This window comes from Haliotis rufescens, unplaced genomic scaffold (assembly GCF_023055435.1).
Source record: "Haliotis rufescens isolate VD_foot unplaced genomic scaffold, xgHalRufe1.0.p SCAF_1, whole genome shotgun sequence".
Classification (NCBI taxonomy): Eukaryota; Metazoa; Mollusca; class Gastropoda; order Lepetellida; family Haliotidae; genus Haliotis; species Haliotis rufescens.
Genome location: NW_025963779.1, coordinates 61,362,944 through 61,383,751, shown reverse-complemented (window position 1 = coordinate 61,383,751; position 20,808 = coordinate 61,362,944). Strand labels below are relative to the sequence as shown.

The 20,808-nt window shown below is 39.7% G+C and overlaps 1 protein-coding gene across 2 annotated transcripts; it reads left to right on the top strand.

The window, feature by feature from the left end:
• The first annotated feature begins 6,620 nt into the window (after positions 1 to 6,620).
• Positions 6,621 to 20,018, top strand: LOC124145047 (monocarboxylate transporter 6-like). Of its 2 annotated transcripts, XM_046514700.2 has the most exons (6): positions 6,621 to 6,756; positions 12,931 to 13,165; positions 13,800 to 13,993; positions 15,911 to 16,054; positions 17,154 to 17,918; positions 19,351 to 20,017. In XM_046514700.2, the coding sequence occupies exons 2-6, from the start codon at positions 13,017 to 13,019 to the stop codon at positions 19,503 to 19,505; spliced, it is 1,407 nt and encodes a 468-aa protein (XP_046370656.1). In that variant the 5' UTR covers positions 6,621 to 6,756; positions 12,931 to 13,016; the 3' UTR covers positions 19,506 to 20,017. The 2 variants fall into 2 exon arrangements, with proteins under 2 accessions (XP_046370656.1, XP_048254876.1); XM_048398919.1 differs by lacking the exon at positions 6,621 to 6,756 and having other exon boundaries at positions 12,977 to 13,165; positions 19,351 to 20,018.
• The last annotated feature ends 790 nt before the right edge of the window (positions 20,019 to 20,808 follow it).

Below are 20,808 nucleotides of genomic sequence, written 5' to 3'. Positions count from 1 at the left end.
TGTCGTTTGTTATTAATTTGAGCATTAATATCGGTATTTAACACATGTTATGTTTAATATCACAATTATCTGTATGTATATAAGATGCATTACACGTTAATGTTAAATATCCAATATTAAAGCAAATACTATTAATGGATGCTTCTTGGACGTGACCAGATTCAGTATTATAATTGCTAAAAGTATGTTTCTTCCCTTAACTTGTCAAAATACAGAATGGATTTTACATGCTATTAAATGTTAACATGTTTCAAAGTTCGTATTACTTTTAACTCCTTACCAAACTGTTTCTCTTTTACTTTATAATTTCTGGGTAGCTATATGCATTTTAGACGATTTACTCTAATACATAGGTTCTTTATCAGTACACTGTATTGTTCATGTACAACATAAGTACTTGTAACCTGTTTCTTTTCTCTTTACTGTTATAGGACTTTGGTTTTTTATCTGTGTTCCGCGACGACTTGTTTGTCGATTATCAACACGTGACTTTAATTACATGTAATATCGTGTAATCTTTTTGGAAACTAATGTGCGTTCCTCATGCGCGACAAATTGTAAATTGGAGTTGACAGGCCAACGTACATTTCCATTTAGATGGCTAGTGATGTTCATGTGGATTCTGGGTTTTCCAGTAATATGTCTATGATCTGATAATAACATTGAACTATGTCTCATGGCAACGGTGTTTCTGTTTTACTGTAAACGAACGCACTTATTGGCAAAGCATTTCCGGCAATTTCCCATACGGAGTTGACCTTGTTCAAAGTATTTGCTAAATAGGTGTTTTAAAACTGAATTTAAAAAGATCCACATTTTTCCTGCTTTATCTTGCGAGGTTTAAATTTTAAATTATAGTGGTTCATTGTCATCTCGAAACAAAAAGTGGTATTCATCTCTCAGTAATCTTGGTAAGGGTCTTGTCTCTACCAATGAGTCCTCCAAGGGCCATACTCCAATTACTATTGTATACATAAAGACCCGACAGCTGAAATTGTAATATAATATATATGTTGAGTGTCACATGTACACTGTATATATATTGTACTCATATTCTTGAAACATTGTAGACACGTAAGTTATATTTGATACTGACAGCCTATTTAAACATACATGTATACAAAAATACAACTGATTTATTGATGAATTGTCAATAACATTTGTTTTCCCTTCTAAACAATGTGTATTTGTGAATCATGACTGGATTGAATGACTAACAGGCAAGATGCTCAAATTAAAGCCTCACTCACTCATATATATATGTTGAGCGTTATTTGGACATCTTGTCATCTCTCTCTCTAATCTGACTATTGAAATTCATCATCACTTGTCAAGTTCACTTAAATGTAACCAAGCCTGATCTTCGCTCGTTAAATACCAGAACTATTTACTCGTTTCATTGGTATTGCACGGGAGCTCGTTTAGTATTTAATTTATTAATTACTTGCCTTTTATAACTTTTTTTTTAGAATTTCACTGTCGTGAATGAAGAGGCAGACACCTACACGATCCACAACGTAATCCAAATGAGATTTACAGAATAATACTTCAAACACATCAAACGTTGACACATATTAATTCAATACCATACAACGGCCCATCTTTAGAATTCGGGCGTCCGTTCCACAAAGTTACCGTAGCGCTGAGGTTATCGTAACTTACATACTTAAACAGAAACTTACGACTGTCGTTGCGCTACAATAATCTTCGCGCATCATGGAATTTGTTCACGTGAGGCACTGTCTTCATCAGCTGATGAACGTCAACAAATACAACTTCAATCCTTAAATGACGTGATTTGTGGAATTTGGTTGCAAGATCCACCGGCGAAACAATGCATTGTGACGTCATCCTCGCAACGGGGTTCCTAGGGTCATTGGGTGTGCATAAGCTCCTCTCAGTGATCTATCATCTACTCACGCAATGTCGTTGAATAAGCCAAGAGATGTTGAGAGCTTTCAATGTTTGTTAGTGTAACTTGTTCCCGTAGTACATAAGCACGCGCTTAGGTATTACACAATGTGTAATTCAGCTGTAAAACAGGTGATCTCTTCACGGGCAAGTAATAAAAATATTTAGTACATTTAAATCAAACACACACACAACGGCGTGTCTGTACATACATGTATACACAGCAACTAATCAATAACACTTTCAATATCGCCAAACATCCTTCTTATAATGAAAATGACCGCAAATTAAGTTCTGGTCTATATGTCACATGTTGCATCTGAACAAACGAGCAGGATATGTAGATCACAATGTACTTACTGCACCGTGGTTTGTGGCATTATTATTCTGCATAACCTATTTCATTTACTGGTTGAACATATACGGGATTTATATTCCGTGAATAACACACACATTGAATTGTACGTGATCGAAAGAAACAAATCGTGCTACGAGCATGAATGCTTGGGTATAAACAGGTGGACTGTTGTTTGACATGTGAGGTGAAATTGGGTTTAACGTCGCATCTAAGATTATTGCACTTATATAGCGACGTGCATGCACGTGTGTGTGTAGCTGCTTGTACTAGTTCGAGCCGATTTATAGTGCTAGCCCACTGAGATACCATGCCGCAGTTTAACATGAATACCCCACTCAGACACAGTATACTGACTCCGAGCCGACCAGTCCTTGTTTTAGCCCCTTAATGCCGAGCGCCAGACAGGGTAACAACAAGTACCATCTTTTAACGTCTTTTGGTTTGACGCGGCGGGGGATCGAACCTCGGACCTTCCGCTCTCCGGGCGGACGCTCTACCACTAGACCACGGAGGCGGTCTTTGTTTGACATGTAAGGACAGGGTGTGGTCACTTGACTTATTAGCACTATCGTTAAATACTATTTTGAAATTAATAGCTAGCGGGCTGTTTACCAGAGTATGTATCAACGGATGGGCACGAGGGGTCCACTCGTTATACGCGCCGCAATTTGTTTTGCTGAGTGCCAGAAACGCATGATCGTGGGTTCGAATCCCGATTCGCCCTGATTTTGTTTCTTGGTTTGTGAGAACCATACGCGTACGCTTGGGTTTCTCCAAATTGGTAAACGTCTAACACTTGCATCATTTCTGGATTTCTCCCCACATCCAGCTGACACGTCGTGATATAATTGAAAAACTATTGATAGCAGCCTTAAACCCATCTCACTAACCCCCTATATCAACTGAAGACGATGATTTCTCTGAGTTTAGAAATGGCCAGCACTGTTCTTGAGGATATATTCGTTCGCCAAATATTAAGATATTAATCAAACAACTTTATTGACCAATCGGAAAGTCCGATGTAAATTCTGAATCCGCCAGTGTGTCCGACAATATTCAACCTGTCGAACTTTTATTCACATTATTTCATTTATCTTGGTGAACTGTCAGGACAATATCTTTTTTTAAATAGTAGAGGTTGCAAACATCAAAACATAATCAATCTGTATAATATTTCATGTCAATCAATCCTCAAAAAATACCAATATTGGCCAATTAATTAAGACATAAACGACGAGTGGGAGTTGTTTATCGTACAATAACACGTGCAGGGAGAATAAACCATGAGGGGTGAATCCCCGAGTGGTTTATTCTCCCTGCATTTATGTCATTGAATGTTTCATTGACAACATATCCCAAAGCGTGAACAAACTATTTCAGTTTTACGTATTTATTCTCCACGTCCTGTCCTCGAAGCCCTACGCGTTCGGACAGTTCGCAATATATACGTCATTTAAGGTGAAAAGCATTCGTCATGCACCTCACTGTCGCAGTTGTAGTATCAATTCAATCGATTCTTTATTTCTGTACTTAAGGCTAGTAGCCGATATGCAAGAATAATATAATATAACAGCAATGAGTTCAGGTTGGTACATGTATATAGTATTAAATCTATAAAAATACCCACCGAGTCAAAGCAACATATAATTTACCCTTATTCTTAAAATTATATTTTATAATAACTGCACACAGTGCGAATAAATTATCAGTCGTTGCATAACCAGCCCTACACCACGCCTATACTTTAGTTATCTTTTCATAACGGTAACCCACATCGTGATTCTTTTTTTCAAAACACGAATATATATTTTTACTAAATATACACAATAATACCCCTATAATTGTCAGGACTATCAACTGCCTCACTTTTATGCAATAATACCTGCTGACCACCGACTTTTGAAAATACCTGTATCAAAAATAGTGTTAAAAAGTTTAACCACAGAGTCAATAACATACTATCTACCACAGACAAACATCTTCGCATTAACCTTATCATAACCTGCAGATTTCCGTAAATTCAACCCATTGATAGCTGAAATAATCTCGTCAATTTCTTTGCGGGGAGTAAAACAATACCTGATCATCATTTTCATTGTCAATGTTCTCATCATGGTGGGCGTGGAAATCCTCACCCAAGGCTATGCTACTTTCACTTGACCCAGTAACTCCATTACCTCACAGACATCTGAAGTGATGGAACCATTCAGCACGTGAAACTGGTGCAGACATACTCCGACGACGTATGCGTCTTAAATGAGACCAAAACTGTTTAGCGTTTACGAGTCCTGTGCTAGTAAATATAAATGGTCTACTTCCCGTTTGCCTAAAACTCTACTTCTTCTTTTTAATAGTAGATTTATATTTATTCAAACTAACTTTATATTTGCTAAAACTACGCCATGCTTTACATTGCCTATGATGTCTAAGCATTATCCTACTCTCCCTCTTCAACAGCAAACCTTCTTGATCATGCAAGGCATTCCTAACCTGTACGATGTTATATTTTAGATTCTTAAGTGAACATGCACAGGCTTTATATAAAACGGTGTTAAACATAAATGCAATTCTGCTAACATCCACACTAAGCATATTTGTTGTATCGTGTAATGGTTTCTGGGCATCAATACCTGCAAGGTTGCTAATATATAAATCTCTCTTTGAATCGTCCCAAACAAATGTCTCTAACTCTATACACTCCTGACTTCTTGACGAAATTGTTAATGACTGATATCCCTGCGTTGTAGATCCAGTGTCGGTTAACAGAACTTGTGGTCAGCGCTGTAGTTAAAGATGACAATCCTCTGAATGTATCTGACTCTATACACTCCTGACTTCTTGACGAAGTTGTTCATGACTGATATCCCTGCGTTGTAGATCCACTGTCGGTTAACAGAACTTGTGGTTAGCGCTGTAGTTAAAGATGACAATCGGGGCGGTCGGGTAGCCTAGTGGTTAAAGCGTTAGCTCGTCATGCCGAAGACCCGGGTTCGATTCCCGACATGGGTACAATGTGTGAAGCCCATTTCTGGTGTCCCCCGCCGTGATATTGCTGGAATATTGCTAAAAGCGGCATAAAACCTCACTCACTCACTCACTCACTCACTCACTAAAGCGACAATCCTCTGAATGTATCTGACTCATTACACTCCTGACTTCTTGACGAAGTTGTTCATGACTGATATCCCTGCGTTGTAGATCCAGTGTCGGTTAACAGAACTTGTGGTTAGCGCTGTAGTTAAAGATGACAATCCCCTGAATGTATCTGACCATCATCCGATTGTTTTTGCAACTGAACTAGACTTACTGGCTGTAAGAGAACAGACGACGTTTACAAAGCCATCCTGGGATAAGGCGAAAAACCCAGATGTGCTTAGTGACTACTAATACAGTGTATCAAATACTTTATGGTGAAAATTCCAAGCCAAAACTGTGATACAGAGGATATTGAATCTTCTTATTCAGGAATTGTCGACAGTCTGAAGACATCATCTGATCAGTTCATCCCTAAAACTAAGTTTTCTAAACATCTGAAGTCATTCTGGAACAATGTAGTTAAGGAATTCCATAACCACGTGATGTAGTACCGTAATCGATGGTTAAAAAACGGGCGACCCAGAGGCATGGAACACGAATCATTCAGATCATACAAATCTGCAACGGACAAATTTAGACATGCTCTGAAACAACCTGCTTTAGACTACGAGTCGGAACAATATGACACGTTGGACAGTTCATGTGATGTAGACAAGAGAGTATTTTGGACTCGACTGTGCCGTGGGAAGAAGAAACAACAAATATCCAGCCTTTTGATAAATAATAAGCAAATCAGAGATCCGACAGAAATATCAAACGCCATTGCTATGATCTCATGTAATGCAACGGACGAGCGCTATGGTGAAGACTTCAGAAGAAGTATAGACCAACAAGTGGAGAACCTCAGAACTGAGATCGACAGAGAAAAAGCTACAGTCCAAGATTTCCTGATAACACCACAATAAACATCTACTATTTGTCAGACTTAAAAAAAACATAACAAAGCTGCTGTTGAGGATGGTATCACTAACGAACACTTAAAATACGGAGGTAAATACCTAGCTCCTCGCCTCTCCTGGGAACGTATATCCAGAAATACCCGCACGATCGAAATAATGAGACCATATTAAAATAGATACATTTTTAAACAATTTGATATTGATTACAAATAGTTGCAATCGTCGTAAACAATTATAAATCAGTATAACTATATTCATACAATTTCTTTTGTCCACAGGGTACTGAAGAGGAACTGACATTATTAGTCTGGCCACGAGAGTATGATTGGTCACGTGCGTGGTATCCTCATTCATGACACTAACTGTGGTCACTAGATCACCACTGTGTGTGAGCGAAGCGTGTATCCGTCCTGTTAAAAGTGTTACGACACAATTGCAGGATTTATTTAATGCTTGTGAAATTCTGACGACAAAGCACAATCCGCTGTCAGGGTAAGTTACAATATCATCCATTGTAAATTAACTGCCTTTGAATTAAATTCCGATAATAATCAACCATATACAGATTGTTCTAGACTAAAATCTAGTCTCTGAAATGAACATATCGTACATAAAAAAAACAGTTGTTCAGTTATCTTACTAAAAATATAATTAAAAGGAGCCCAGTGACTCACTTCATTTTCAGATACTGCAGTGATCTAGACTTGCCAAACACTATAGACTTGCAAGGGCTGTATTTGATATATATTTGTATCAGGGTCTGTAGGACAGACTAAGATTGTTCTGAAATGTGTAAATGCCTAAATGTGTATTTTAACACTGTGTATGTAAAACAACAACACACATGTTCGGATTATTAAGCTATCTTGGCAAAAACTCCCGTCAGAAATCATTCATCACTGGTCTGGCCACAGTATATGTATGTACCTTGTGTCATAGCTTTCTTCTTACACCAAATTCCTATTAGAAAATATATATCAATCAACCTATATCGGTAACTTCACGTCACAGGGCCGGCACACATGGTCAGTCCGACTGTGATATAAGGGTCAGTTAGGCAATACAACAACCTACTTGAATAAATCCGTAAATAATGACACACCCACCCATTGTTACAGCCGATCAACCGCTGACACCTGGGATGTTGTGATCTTTAGTTATGTAACGTAATGAAGGCCTGAGTTGTATATAATTGAACATATATTAGTATATTAGTATATTAGTATACTAGTTGCACGGCAACATCCCAATATGAGTATGTGTACCAATGTCAATAACTTGTACGTTCCTACATTCAGTGACACATACTCATAGCAATGATTTGCCTGCAACTTAGTAACATTGAAAACTGAGTCGGCCAACATGTATTTATATTGTCTCTTATAACAGAATATCCACGCATGACTGTTTTTCTACTGTTTTCTACCAGACATATTTTCGCGTAATAAATGCCTTTTAATAACCATCCTTTAAACAAATGTATTGTACATCTTTACAGTCATGTTGTTATCGGTTGTATGCCGATTGTATTATTATGATCGTACGTGTTGTACACGTATTGAATTGTTATAATTATATGTATACAATTAGATGAATATGACTCAACCTCTTAACACGTGTTGTACACGTAGCATATTATCGTGCTATTACAATTAAATGTACTTCTGTGTAAACTTCACTCTGCTTCCACCAATAAACGCCACCAACTCAACAGCCTTCTCTGTCCTTCAAGGTGATAGCCAGTCGTGACCGCTACTACCGCTAATTCCCCCAATTAAGTAGTACACCCAAAAGACAAGCTACGTCACCCAAAAGACGCACTACGTCACTTGCATAGACCACCTACAAGAGTAGGTAGCCACAAGTGTATGGATAACAACTTCTTTAATACTGTATTAAGTTGTTATCGATAAAATTGTGTCAACCTTGTCATCCGTCAACTTCTAAGTAATGCCCATCAAACAATTCACATAAAAGAGACAACGTTTTATACATACGCAAGATTGTTATATACATGTATATTTGAAGAAAATAATATTTCGAATTAGAACATATAGAAAATATTGCATGTAATAGATTAGCCCATTATTGCAGCATATCGGAAATCACTGACTGAGGAATGTTGTTTTACACCGCAGTCAAAGTAATTCCAGCTATACCAGGGAGGCTTGCAAATACTGTAACCTTTGCCAGGCAACTATGCCGAGGGGGCACATAACACAAAATCATACAGTTGACATTGTAAGCAGTCGGCTCTGTCGACAGCGATTTTATAAAAACAAAAAAATCCCGGAGTAATGGTCGCCTCTGTGCTAAGATTGCTTGATGGTCCGGTTATCTGGCTGGCCACTGTAATACGGTCACGTTGTTGGCGTCGCTCGTGACTCGAGCTGTGTGAGGGGCGGTGTTGTCCTGCTGAAACAGCGCCCGTGGGTGTCTTTGCAGGAAGGCAGTACCACAGGCTGCAAAAACATCATCAATGTAACAATGTGCAGTGAGATTTCCGTCGACAATGACCAGACCATGCCACCCCAGACCATGACACAACCACCTCCATAAGGCTCCATTTCTTGGACGCAACAACGTGCCGTCCGTTCACCACGTCGTCGGTAGATTCAGACTTGGAGAGCTGGCACCTACTCTCGTCGCTGAAGAGCACTCGTCGCCAATTTCTCTGCTGCCACTGCTGTACAGTCCTGGCCCATCCCAGTCTGTGACGTCGGTGCAGAAACGTTAACGTCATACCCTTAAAAGGTCGATAGGTACGGAGACCAAACAGGCGTTATCGTCTAGCAACGGTCCTTCTGCTGACTGGATGCCAAAGGTTGTTTGCGGATGATGACGTCACAGTTAGGAATCTGGGCCTAAATTTTCGAAACGATCTTAGCTAAGATAAATATTAACAACTTACGTTCAAGGATAAGATATCTTAAGGTTAAGATAGATTTTCGAAACTATCGTAAACCTGTCGCAGATCGTTCAGAGTTACGATGCCTGTCGTAACTCTGACAGAGAACTCATTGTTAGAGATTGAAAAAGCGGGGTGTTTCCCAGTGACGTCACGGGGATTTCCCCGCTGCTGACAATAACAACAACATAGATAAGTGACACGGAATTCATGATCACATTGTCAGGTCACATTGTTTAACATGCACATATTTGAGTGAAATTCTGTACAATCCTACATATGTCCTACATGTAGACGTGTTGTTCTTATGATAAAAGATGCCATGACTAACAGAACACAAAAAGCATTCGTGTGTTATGCAATAGCATTTTTCAAAGCCCAAAAATGTTATAATCAATAAGTATAGAGTTACCACACTTTAGCTATTAGAATGGAAATAATGTGCCAAAAGATACTTCACTATTTTCCCTTCAAATGGTCCTCTCGTGACCGCGCAGAACTTTATGATATAAACACATCGCGTACAAAGTCAAGGACGAAAGTAAGGGACGTTGTTCTAAATGACAATGACGAGACCTTTGATCGAACAGCATATGCGTTCAGCATTTAACATGCGTGTTCAAGTCTGATGTTAAGTGATGTATACTGAATATGTTTGTGTTTATGTCAAAAGTCAAGTTTATATTAGTGTAAACACCAACATTATACGTGGAAACACTCAAAACAAAAATTGTTCAGGAAGCAGCGCACCCACAAGCAAGTTTTTATGACAATCTAAGCTTGTTAAGTTTGTTTTGTTATTTATATATCCAATATATTTCACGAATTAACCAAGGACTTAAATACAATATCAAGCTATAAGTATTTAGATGATGACATTATTTTGTATCTTTTTAGATCCATAATTCTTTTCAAAATTTAAAAGTGACACTAATTTTGGTTCGCAAAGAGAGATAATTTCGGAATTGTCAAGCTATGTTGTCTCATGCAACACGCCACAAGTTAACGTGAACATACATATAATGTAGTCATTTTCTATCCTTTTGAATTAAGTAGAGCTAATAAACTGATTCGTCTGATTTCAATTAAATCTGACTAAGGAGCGAAATACTTTGTAATGTGTCAAATCTATTCCAGAACGTAGTTCAATGATGTTTGGCTTGTCTGACAGAATTGCTGAGGATCATTTACTAGTATATGTCCGTTGACCCTAAACGTGACAACGATTTTATTGTGTGAATTGTCTCAAGTATATCTATATATTATGAACATAAAACGGGAAGATGTAGACTTAAATATTAAAAACACCAAAATATTTTAAAACCGGTTTATTGAATGCAAAGATTATTGTTGTTGTTATTGTTGAAAATGTGTATTTTATATTGATCAGTAAATTTCATTCAATAAACTTTTTTTTCTGCGAACATATATTGGAAAGTGATTTTAGAAGTAAAACCTTATGCGAAACCTTTATGGTTTTTTTTACATATGTAGATTGATATAATTTTATAAAATGCGAAAATAAAGACTAAAGCATTGACACAAATGCGATCCAGAAAATATAACAGCGGAACTCTGTGCTTTATGAAAACTGTAACATTGAGCAAGGTGTCCCGGGCGAATACAAAGGGAAACCACTCACAACTAAGATTAGCTCCCCCTGAGTTATCAATAAGGTCACGGTCATCACTGTAGCCTGCCGACACCTTCCGTTTTTATCCTTCCCAAACTATCGAAAAGGTATGTTGTTTCACACTTCTTCAGCATAGACTCGGATAGAAATATATTGTAAGCTTTCGACTCCACAGTTATGTGGATCGCTGTCGCGATTGAGAACATTTTTGACGCGAAATCCTTGATGCGTTCTTTGTGTTTTCGAAGTGTCAATTTGAATCACTCAGTTTTACCAAATGAAATGTCAATGTTTGAACGTAAAGCAGACTAATTGTTTGGCAAAATATCTATTGAAAAGTATGCCGCCATCTTGGATGAATATAAAATAAACTTACGACAGGTATGGGGCTATCTTAGATTTACGACAATCTGAAGATATCTTAGGGCTACGATAGTTTCGAACATATGCTACGATAGCCTACGATTTCCTTACGATAACTTTACGATAATTTTAGGGCTAAGATCTTTTCGAAAATCTAGGCCCTGGGCTTCCGTTCCACAAAACGATCTTAGCGCTTCGACTATCATAAGCCTATGTTAAAGTATGGGAGTTACGATCACCTTAGCGCTAGGATCGCTTTGTGGGGTCTATCCTGCCGTAGAATACATACATAGATCTACCACCAAAGCGTTTTCTTTGAGTGAAAGCATATTGCGGTATTGGTTGAAAAGCCTATCCTAATTGCTTCATAATAGCGCATCTGTGCTGAAGCACACAATAACACACCATTGTGTGCCAAGTGTCACACACGATGAAACATTCGATGAAACAGCATATGTCCAACGTTCTAGTTGACAGAGTGGATATATACTACTCAAAATAAGTTAAAGAACATCCTTTTTTATATTACTACAGTTAATCTGTTATGCCATGACAGATTAACAATTATAATAGTTCTTTAAAATATGGCAGAATCGGTTGTTCTTTAACTTTTTTTAGTAGTATACTATGAAACTGTTATAAAGCGTTTGACTAGATAGTAATAAATTATGAGCGAAGAAAACCACAATCTCAAAGGTCACCCCACGACGTCAGGATCGTCAGATTGTGCGACAGCATCGTCAAGATCGCTTTGTTACTGCTGCGGAAACTGCTCGAAAGACCATGGGGACACACCAGCGACACATTAGTGCGGACACCGTGCGTCGACGATTGACGAGCAGACACCTCCAATGTCACAGGCCACACCGAGGACCCATTCTGGCACCACGTCATCGCCAGGACCGTCTTCAATGGGCAACAAAGCACCAGCATTGGCGCCAGCAGCGGTGGAGAAGAGTCCTCTTCTCAGACGAGAGCCGTTACTGTATCTCAACAGCAGATGGCAGAGAGAGAGAGTCTGGCGACGCCGTGGGGAACGTTATTCGGATGCTTGTGTTGTTGAGAGAGACTCTTGGGATGGTCCGAGCATCCTGGTGTGGGGTGGACTTGATCTTCCAGAACATCGGTCCAGGGAGAGGCAATTGTGTCACAGCAACTCGGTACATTGATCAAGTCTTGAGACCACACGCCGCAACCACGAGTTTCAGCATGATAACGCATGTGCCCACACTGCAACAAAAGACTTCCTCCAGCAGAATGGCATCAGAACCTTGCAGTGGCCTGCCCTCAGTCCCGATTTAAATCCCATTGAGCACCTGTGTGACGAGATTTAAAGACGGCTGAATGACGTCCGACCAAGGCCGACAACTGCAGCTGAACTGCGTCAGGCGTTCCTCAGATTGTGGGCTCAAGTGCCCATGGCCTTCATAAACCGCCTCATCCATTCCATGTATCGACGTTGCACGGCAGTCATCAATGCACATGGCGGACACACGAGATACTGACTTGTGATGCCATTTTCTCAGAGACTAGTGTTGTGTTTCACTGTAAGAACATTTGACACTTTAATTTCAACCTTGATGATCAGTTTTGCGAAGTTTCATCTTTTTAATATGTCTCAAAGTATGTTTACAGTGTTTGAACAAATAAGGTTTCTCATATATCTATGCACGGTGACGTTTCTTTTGCGGTTCAGTTTATATTTCCTTGTATTTCCGTAATGCTTGTGATACATCATAAATTATTTTTTTAAACACAACAGAATCTGCAGTTGCCGTCCACGAGCCGAGCAGAGTTTATTGTTAAGACTTAAGACTTGTTAAGGACTTGTTAAAGACTGTTAAGAAAATGTCTGGAAACAGCATCACCTCCAACGGATTGAGCAGAAGGCACTCGGGAAAAGACATGGGGCATAATCTAATTGCATGTGGCGATAAAGCAGTTGGAGAACAACCCCCCTCCCACGTAAACAATGGTCAACCTTCTGGCGAGATGAGGTATGTTACTTGATATATTTGCATGACATGAGGCAGTTGGGTTTAAAGCAGCTTTCTTTCAGTTTTACCACGACGTTTCCACACGCCTCTTGATGTTTGGAATCCTGAATGTCAGAACAGTTACACATCGTGTAGGATATATAGGATAGTGCATTCCTGACACTCGTGATATTAATCGATCTGGAACTATAGTTCAGCAACGACACGTGTCATCTTAATGCTTAGCTGGATCAAAAGAGCTGACCGCACCGGAGTTTGGGCGGAAACCAGATTTGAGCCTTATACATCTAAACATTTCCAGTGGGTGCAAATAATATGCATTTTACGAGCTTCTCAGGACGCGAAATGTATGTTCGATGTTTAGACCGTCCATGTCCGATTGTTTTCAAACAATGAAATACTAGTATCCATATAAATAACTTCCTGATTGTGTTGCATATCGTTGTGATGTATATGTAATGCCGCTCTACGTTCATCGTCAACCCTTCATGGTGATGAACGTGTGTTTGACTCCTTCCATTGCCTGACATAAAAATAAAATACCTAAGTTTACAAATTACTTTAACATTACATTGATGAAATATGAATTAACTATGGTGATAATCGATGACTTGATTCCCTTTTCTAATCGCAGTCCTCCAAAACCGGAGCTGGCGTCATCTGCCAAGGTGATAATACTTGCTTCCTGTACGTGCATCAACTTCTTGTGTATCGGTTTTGCTGTCGGTCTTGGAGTCGTGTTTGTCCAAATCCTCGACGTTTTCAACACCACCCGAGCCCTGACGTCATTGATGCAGTCGTTGTGTATTGGAGTTATATTCTCAGGCTGTACGTTCTTAAACCTCATTTAAAGGGGAAGTGTACACGCAAAAATCACTTTCTTTCTTTTTCTAAACAAAACGCAATTTTAGAATTAATTAGTATCTGTGTTTGAAAATATACACTCATTTTTTTCACAGTGAAAGTAGGAAGCTCACAATAGTGTGAAAATGATATGCCGTTATGAGGCCTTCGTTTTTCGAGCTAAACAGGCCTGAGTTATCCCTATTAGATTATGACGTAATTGGTGCCAATTCAACTGGGTCCCTGTCTATTCTCAACGCAAAAGATATCAAGTACCAGTTTGCGGTAAAACAACATGGCCTACGACACACTCCGGCGCAGTGGTGACTGAGCATAACACTATGCTGACTGGCATCTGAGACGCTAGAATCACACACCTAGACCTACACCACGTGAAGCGGCTCTAACAAAGCATGATGACGTCATAATGTTTATCAATTGGCACCAATGACGTCATATTGCAAGGGGCATAAGCCATGGTGTTTTTGTTGTGGAAATAGAACACTTGGTAAATATGAAAAATATAAATCGTTTTAATGCGAAAAATATGTTAATTAATTGTGATATTTTTATATTTTTGTCTATGACACTTCTAGGTTAACACTTTTAAAGTGGAAAAAGTACAAGAAAAATAGGTTAATTTCCGTGTGAACTTGCCCTTTAACAATTAACAAACCTTCACCTCATCTCAGTCCAGTGGAACCACAATAACCCCATATTGGACCCCATACTGGAGCTAGTTTCGTGCATGTGACTATGACGTGATACAGCACCAGCCCTGCTGGCAGTGTTCAAACTGTTTCCGTTTGCCTTTGTCTTCAAATAAAACTATATAGTCACCTTCTGTTAAGTATACAAAGACACGTCTTCCAAAACAACCGGGCCGCCTCCGTGGTCTAGTGGTAGAGCGTCCGCCCGGAGAATGGAAGGTTCGAGGTTCGATCCCAGGCTGCATCATACCAAAAAAACATGGTACTTGTTGTTACCCTGCCTGACTCGGCATTCAGGGGCCCAAACAAGGACTGGCCAGTTTGGAGTCAGTATACTGTGTCTGAGTTGGGTATTCATGTTGAACTGCGGCATGGTATCTCTGTGGGCTAGGACCAAAATCGGCATCAGTCCGGACTAGTACAAGCAGCCACACACACACACACACACACACACACACACATATGTGCATGTACGTCACTATGTAAGTGCACACCTCACAACAAAAGCCATATTTTATTCTAACTATGTGAGCCGGGATCTAGCGTTACACGTGTTACAGTAAATTCTTACGTTATCACCCCTCCACCGTTTCCCGAGGTATTATGTTGGTAAATGTGACAAAATCCTTTCCGTATTCATAAAGAATCTATGATAAAAGTTTAGCGGAGTCGATTGTACGATTCCGAGAATATCATGTACATGTGTTTATGAATCACTATCAACCGGTAATGATCCAATTGTTCACCTGATAAAAAACACGAAAACTGATGGCACAAGTCGAAAAAGGAAATTGCATCGGACATCATTTTTTATTACTGATGCGTTAAATTTGGAAAAGTCGACCACATTTCTAGCATAAAACGTTTTGAAAGCTTTACGGAGGTCTTGACTGTTGTAACCTTGATCGGTCGTATGTATGGGCTTGTACAATTTAATCTCCAGCAACTTCAGGACTATCATATTATGTATGAATATTCATTTGTAAATCGTGGTTGAAGTTTTTATGTGTTTGTCACATACCAGTACATTATTCTAAGACAACTTACCAAATGACTGAATGGAATTGAATACGATTTCTCCAAAATGTTTCTACTTGAAGTTTTGCTGTTTCTAATCTGTGTTTTAATTCGGTCACATGTGTATGATATTTAACTAATAACCACAAGTTCATTAGTTCCTCGCTTTTCACAGCATTGATATGCGGACCAATTGTCCAGAAGCTGGGACCAGGGAACTCGGTGATATTAGGAGGCCTCTTGTCCCTGGTAGGATGTGTGGGGGCTAGCTTTGCCCCTAACGTGGAGGTGCTCATCATCACTGTTGGATTTATAACAGGTAATATCAAATAAATGCATACACCACTGTTACCATTGTATTTACTTCTATTCGTTCGGTTGAAGCGCATCTTCCCGAGGCAAGAGAGTTAACTGACTTTAAAAGTCCAGTTTCCACCCTTGCGGAACTAGGAACTGATTATTATGAGTTATGTCCCTTCTAAGCCTCTCCTATGGACCAATAAGATTCCATGACTTGCATTTGTTTAAAACAAAATGGCGGCGCCCAGTATAGACGATCTGATCGATAATAAAGATCTATATTGTGATAAAACAAGTTTTACATCGCGAAGTGCATCAAATCACGCGAGCGCTTGATTAAAAACATGAAAAAGTTTGGAAAATATCTGTTTACTACGAGTTTGTGGTGCACATGCTTTGTAAATCCTGCAATCGACCGAAATCTGCACGACACTTTACGAACGGGACTATGTATTGACTCGTTAGTCAAGCCAAAATGTAACTCCATAATACAAGCCTAGTTCGGCAAGGTTGGAAACTGGACTTTTAAAGTCAGTTAACTTTCTTGCCTCGGGAAGATGGTTGAAGCGATACTTACCACAGAGCTTGAGCTGGAATGTCTCAATTAAAGACATTGTTCAATCGATAGACATACGAATTTTCCTTCTCTTCATTTATCCTTTATTTATACGTTACCAAAACATGAATAATAATTATGAAAATATTTAATCAGGGCTTTATTTTTAGATATAAGAACAAGTGCTACTCGTCAATGTTGACTAGGATAGCTTGGTGTTATTTAATGGGTACTGAGGTCAACGGTCACATCTCTCTTTCAAACTGCTGAGCGTTTCGCTTTGTCAGTCTATACCTTTCCCATGAAGAATGAAACAAGAAAGTTCGCCGTAACTAGAACACTAGAAATGGTTGACAGAATTCGAACTTTAATTTTTTTTAAAAGCTTTAAAGAGCCTGTTGTGTTCATTCATTTACAGCTTCATTGAAGCCTTACGATTTAAATCGTAAAATGAAAGAGGTTTTTTAAGTTATGTTCCACAAATTCTACGTATTATCGATAAGCGCATGGCATCATTTGCTTTTGCATCTGTATAAACTGATTCGATGTTCAATCTTTGCAGGTTTTGGGATGTGTTTTGCACATCTATCCTCCTATTTAGCGACAGGAAGCGTTCTTGTGAAGAAAAAGGGTATGGGAGTTTCCCTCATCACGGCAGGGGCAGGACTTGGAGCCTTTATATCTCCCCAGTTTAACAGGCTTGTGTTGGACGCGTACGGATGGAAGGGGACGTTTCTGCTTCTGGCTGGTGTGAACTTTAACATGTGTGTCCTTGGATTCCTGATCCGTTGTTTGACGAAGCCCATCTACAACATGAAAACAACTCCTAAGGATGCCGAGCCCAAGTCTCTAATCAAATCTCTCAATCTCCATTTATTCAAGAATGTACCGTACATGATATTTCTACTATGTCAACCTGTGATCTGGTGCTTCTATACCGGGGTAGTCGTTTTCATCGTGGACGTTGCCAGAACCAGGGGCTACGACCTGGAGGCTGCATCCTTCCTCCTCTCTGCAATCACTATAGCGCATGTAGCTGGGAGTTTACTGGGAGGGATGCTGGACACAGTGTTCCACATCCGGGCACTCATCTCCTGTTCCGTGTCTCTGGTTTTGTGTGGGCTCCTGAGCATCTGTTTCGCCTTCTTCAGTTCATATGGTGTTATGATAACCCTTGCAATCGGCCATGGCGTACTCCTGGCTATTCTGGATGTGTCCATACCAATTGTCCTGTTTAAAATGAGTGATCCAGCATCCTATTCATCCGCCTTGTCCTATATGTTCGGACTCTCCGGCTTCTCGGATATTGCTAGTGGACCCATCAGTGGTAAGTGATTCATCATTAGCACACATGAAGGACATCAGAGTCCAAAATGTATCCACACCCAGCTAGGTGTCCTCGACAACCACCACAATAATCTAAGTCCTAATGAGTTGAATAATGTGTTTTCAAGCTGTGAGCATTCTTCCTGAAATCCTGATATAAGAGAAGTCGACGTCAGTTAGCAGTCCCAGCAACTTTTGATTCAATAATCCAAAAAAATATTTCCAAAATCATAAGAAATCTCTACTGAAAGCAGAATTGACTGTACGATTCCGACTAAATCATGATCATGTGTTTATGAATCACTGTCTAATAGTGATGATACCAGATGTTCTCGAAAATGTGACCGTATCCTGCCCCATCAGTGACATCCGTCACAAACACATACAAAGGCACGTAAAGTGACGCCAGTGACCTTCATATCTACAATCAATTCAAGACGTGAGTGAGTGAGTATAGTTTTACGCCGCTTATAGCAATATTCCAGCAATATCACGGCGGGGGACACCAGAAATGGGCTTCCCATGTCGGGAATCGAACCCGGGTCTTCGGCGTGACGAGCGAACCCCTAGGCTACCCGACCGCCCCTCAAGACGTCAGTAAGATTTTCACAAATGGTATGAACTAATTAATGTTAAAAGGGAAATTGTATTTACCGTAAACATCCTAAATCAACTCAGAAAATATATCATCATATATTTGCCAAATATTTCCTCCAACCAAGCAAATTGGGCAACTTGTTTGCCGTTGGTTGAAGGAACAGGAGACAGGAACTGATGTTCCTTTTGCCCAACACACCACTTCACCTAGACGGGTGATAGAATGGGCCCGGTTCGAGCAATCGGCTGGTCATGCCAGATCCTGTGCGTAGAAGTATTTCTGCACATATTTGAATTTTTTTTAAATTAATTTGTTGGACTTGGAATACACCTTTCCAATCGCTAAATTGCCTAGAGACTTAGACCAGAAGGCGGTGGTTCATGGGCCACTCTGGTGATTAAGACCTCTGAATTCTGTGTTTCTTGAGAATAGTGTTATGGGCCGAACAAGTCTGACACCTATTCTTGTGGTTCTCATAGGTTTTCAAGTCTATATTTGCCGGAGTATAACACCTTTGTATCCCGGGTGTTGCAGCCTGGCTTACACTGCGACATCGTCCTTGTTGATACTCGGTGGTGGGTGGGGAGCAGAGGGGCTGAATTCTTCTGGTTCTAGCAAAGGGAGCAAACGTGGATATATATGAAGTTTCGTCTGAAGGTAAAGATGCTTGACCTTGGTTCATTGTTATATCCAGCAGATATACACATGAATATTTATTGAAAGGTTAGGATCCTCCATTTTGTATCCCTTGTGATGAGGGAATCACGGTCAATACGTTCCTCAAGATGAATGTTGACTCCTTTATGTGCTTAATGGTGTATAAATCTCTCAACAGGCGCCATCAGAGACATGACAGGGGACTATCTCCTGATGTTTTACCTGGCTGGTGGAGTAGCCCTGGTGATGGGGGTTGTCTTCTTGTGTCTGGAACTGTGGATGCGGCGACGGAAGGAATCTACTTCTTCAGAAACTATTGACACTAAACTTTGAACGTTGAATATATAGTTAATGTCTAGTCGCCTTACACATGAATACGGTTTTACGCCTCTTCAACAATATTCAAGTAATATTACGGTGGGGAACACCAGATATAGGCTTTTCAAGTTATGGACTCGAAACCGGAACTTCGGCGTGACAAGCGAACGCTTGTACCACTTGGCTAACCCCGCCGCCCAGTCACCTAAAGGAGGAATATCTCCATCGCCTGGGATTTGTAGTTGTGACGTCACGTCCCTGAATGTGTGTTGGACGAATAAATGCATGTATGATAGTGCTTTGCATAATAAATATTGTAGGTATTTTCGTAAGGGTTATAATCATATGGTGTTTCAAATGCCAATCGCCAATATCACCAATTCTAGTGTCCAATAATTATACTACTAGGTGGCCGTCGTCGCCAAGGCCATTGTGTGACGAGAACCCACGTGAAATCTGGCATAACATCGCAACACCTTCATCACTGATTTATCACTATGTTAAACGGAATTAGATCTATTGCCAGCGGTTGGAACGGTTTTCACCAAAATATTAAACCAGAAGGTTATTCGACGGTGGATAACATGTTTTCACGTTATGGGATGATTAGAAAATACCTCTCTGAATCAACGGGGGGAGATTTTATGTTTTCTTCATAGACTTCTCAAAAGCCTTTGACTGCGTAGATCACATTGTACATTGGCATCGACTTATTAGCTATGGAATACATGGAAATATTTTAACTGCTTTAAGAAATATGTATTCAAAACTACAGACTTGTGTACGGACAGATCAAGGTCTCACAGACTTGTTTCAGTGCTGGGTTGGTATTCACCAAGGATGTATGGTCAGCCCACTGTTATTTTCATTTTACATCAACGACTTGGTTACTGAGATGGCTTCCTGAAACTGTAGAGGCATCTTCATATCTGAAGATTATCCTAATATATGTTCACTTCTCCATGCTGATGATGTCGCTAACTCTGCAGATTCCGCAGGCAAACTCCAAGAACAAATAAATTGCTTAGCAACCGGCAACTTTGAAAACTGGGGTATGAACCTAATTAAACAAAAATCAAAGATTGTTGTATTCCGAAATGGTGGATATCTACGGCAGTATGAAAAATGGTATTACAGGGGCTGTCGGATCGAAAGTGTCTCCTTTTATAAATATCTTGGTCTTTATTTTTACACCTAAACTAGTTTGGACGCGATCGAGACAAGTGTTGGCTAAGCAGGCGGAGAAAGTATGCTTACTTATATACAGATTCCACTCCATGTGTGATGGCTTACCAATTACGACTGCATTAAAGATTTT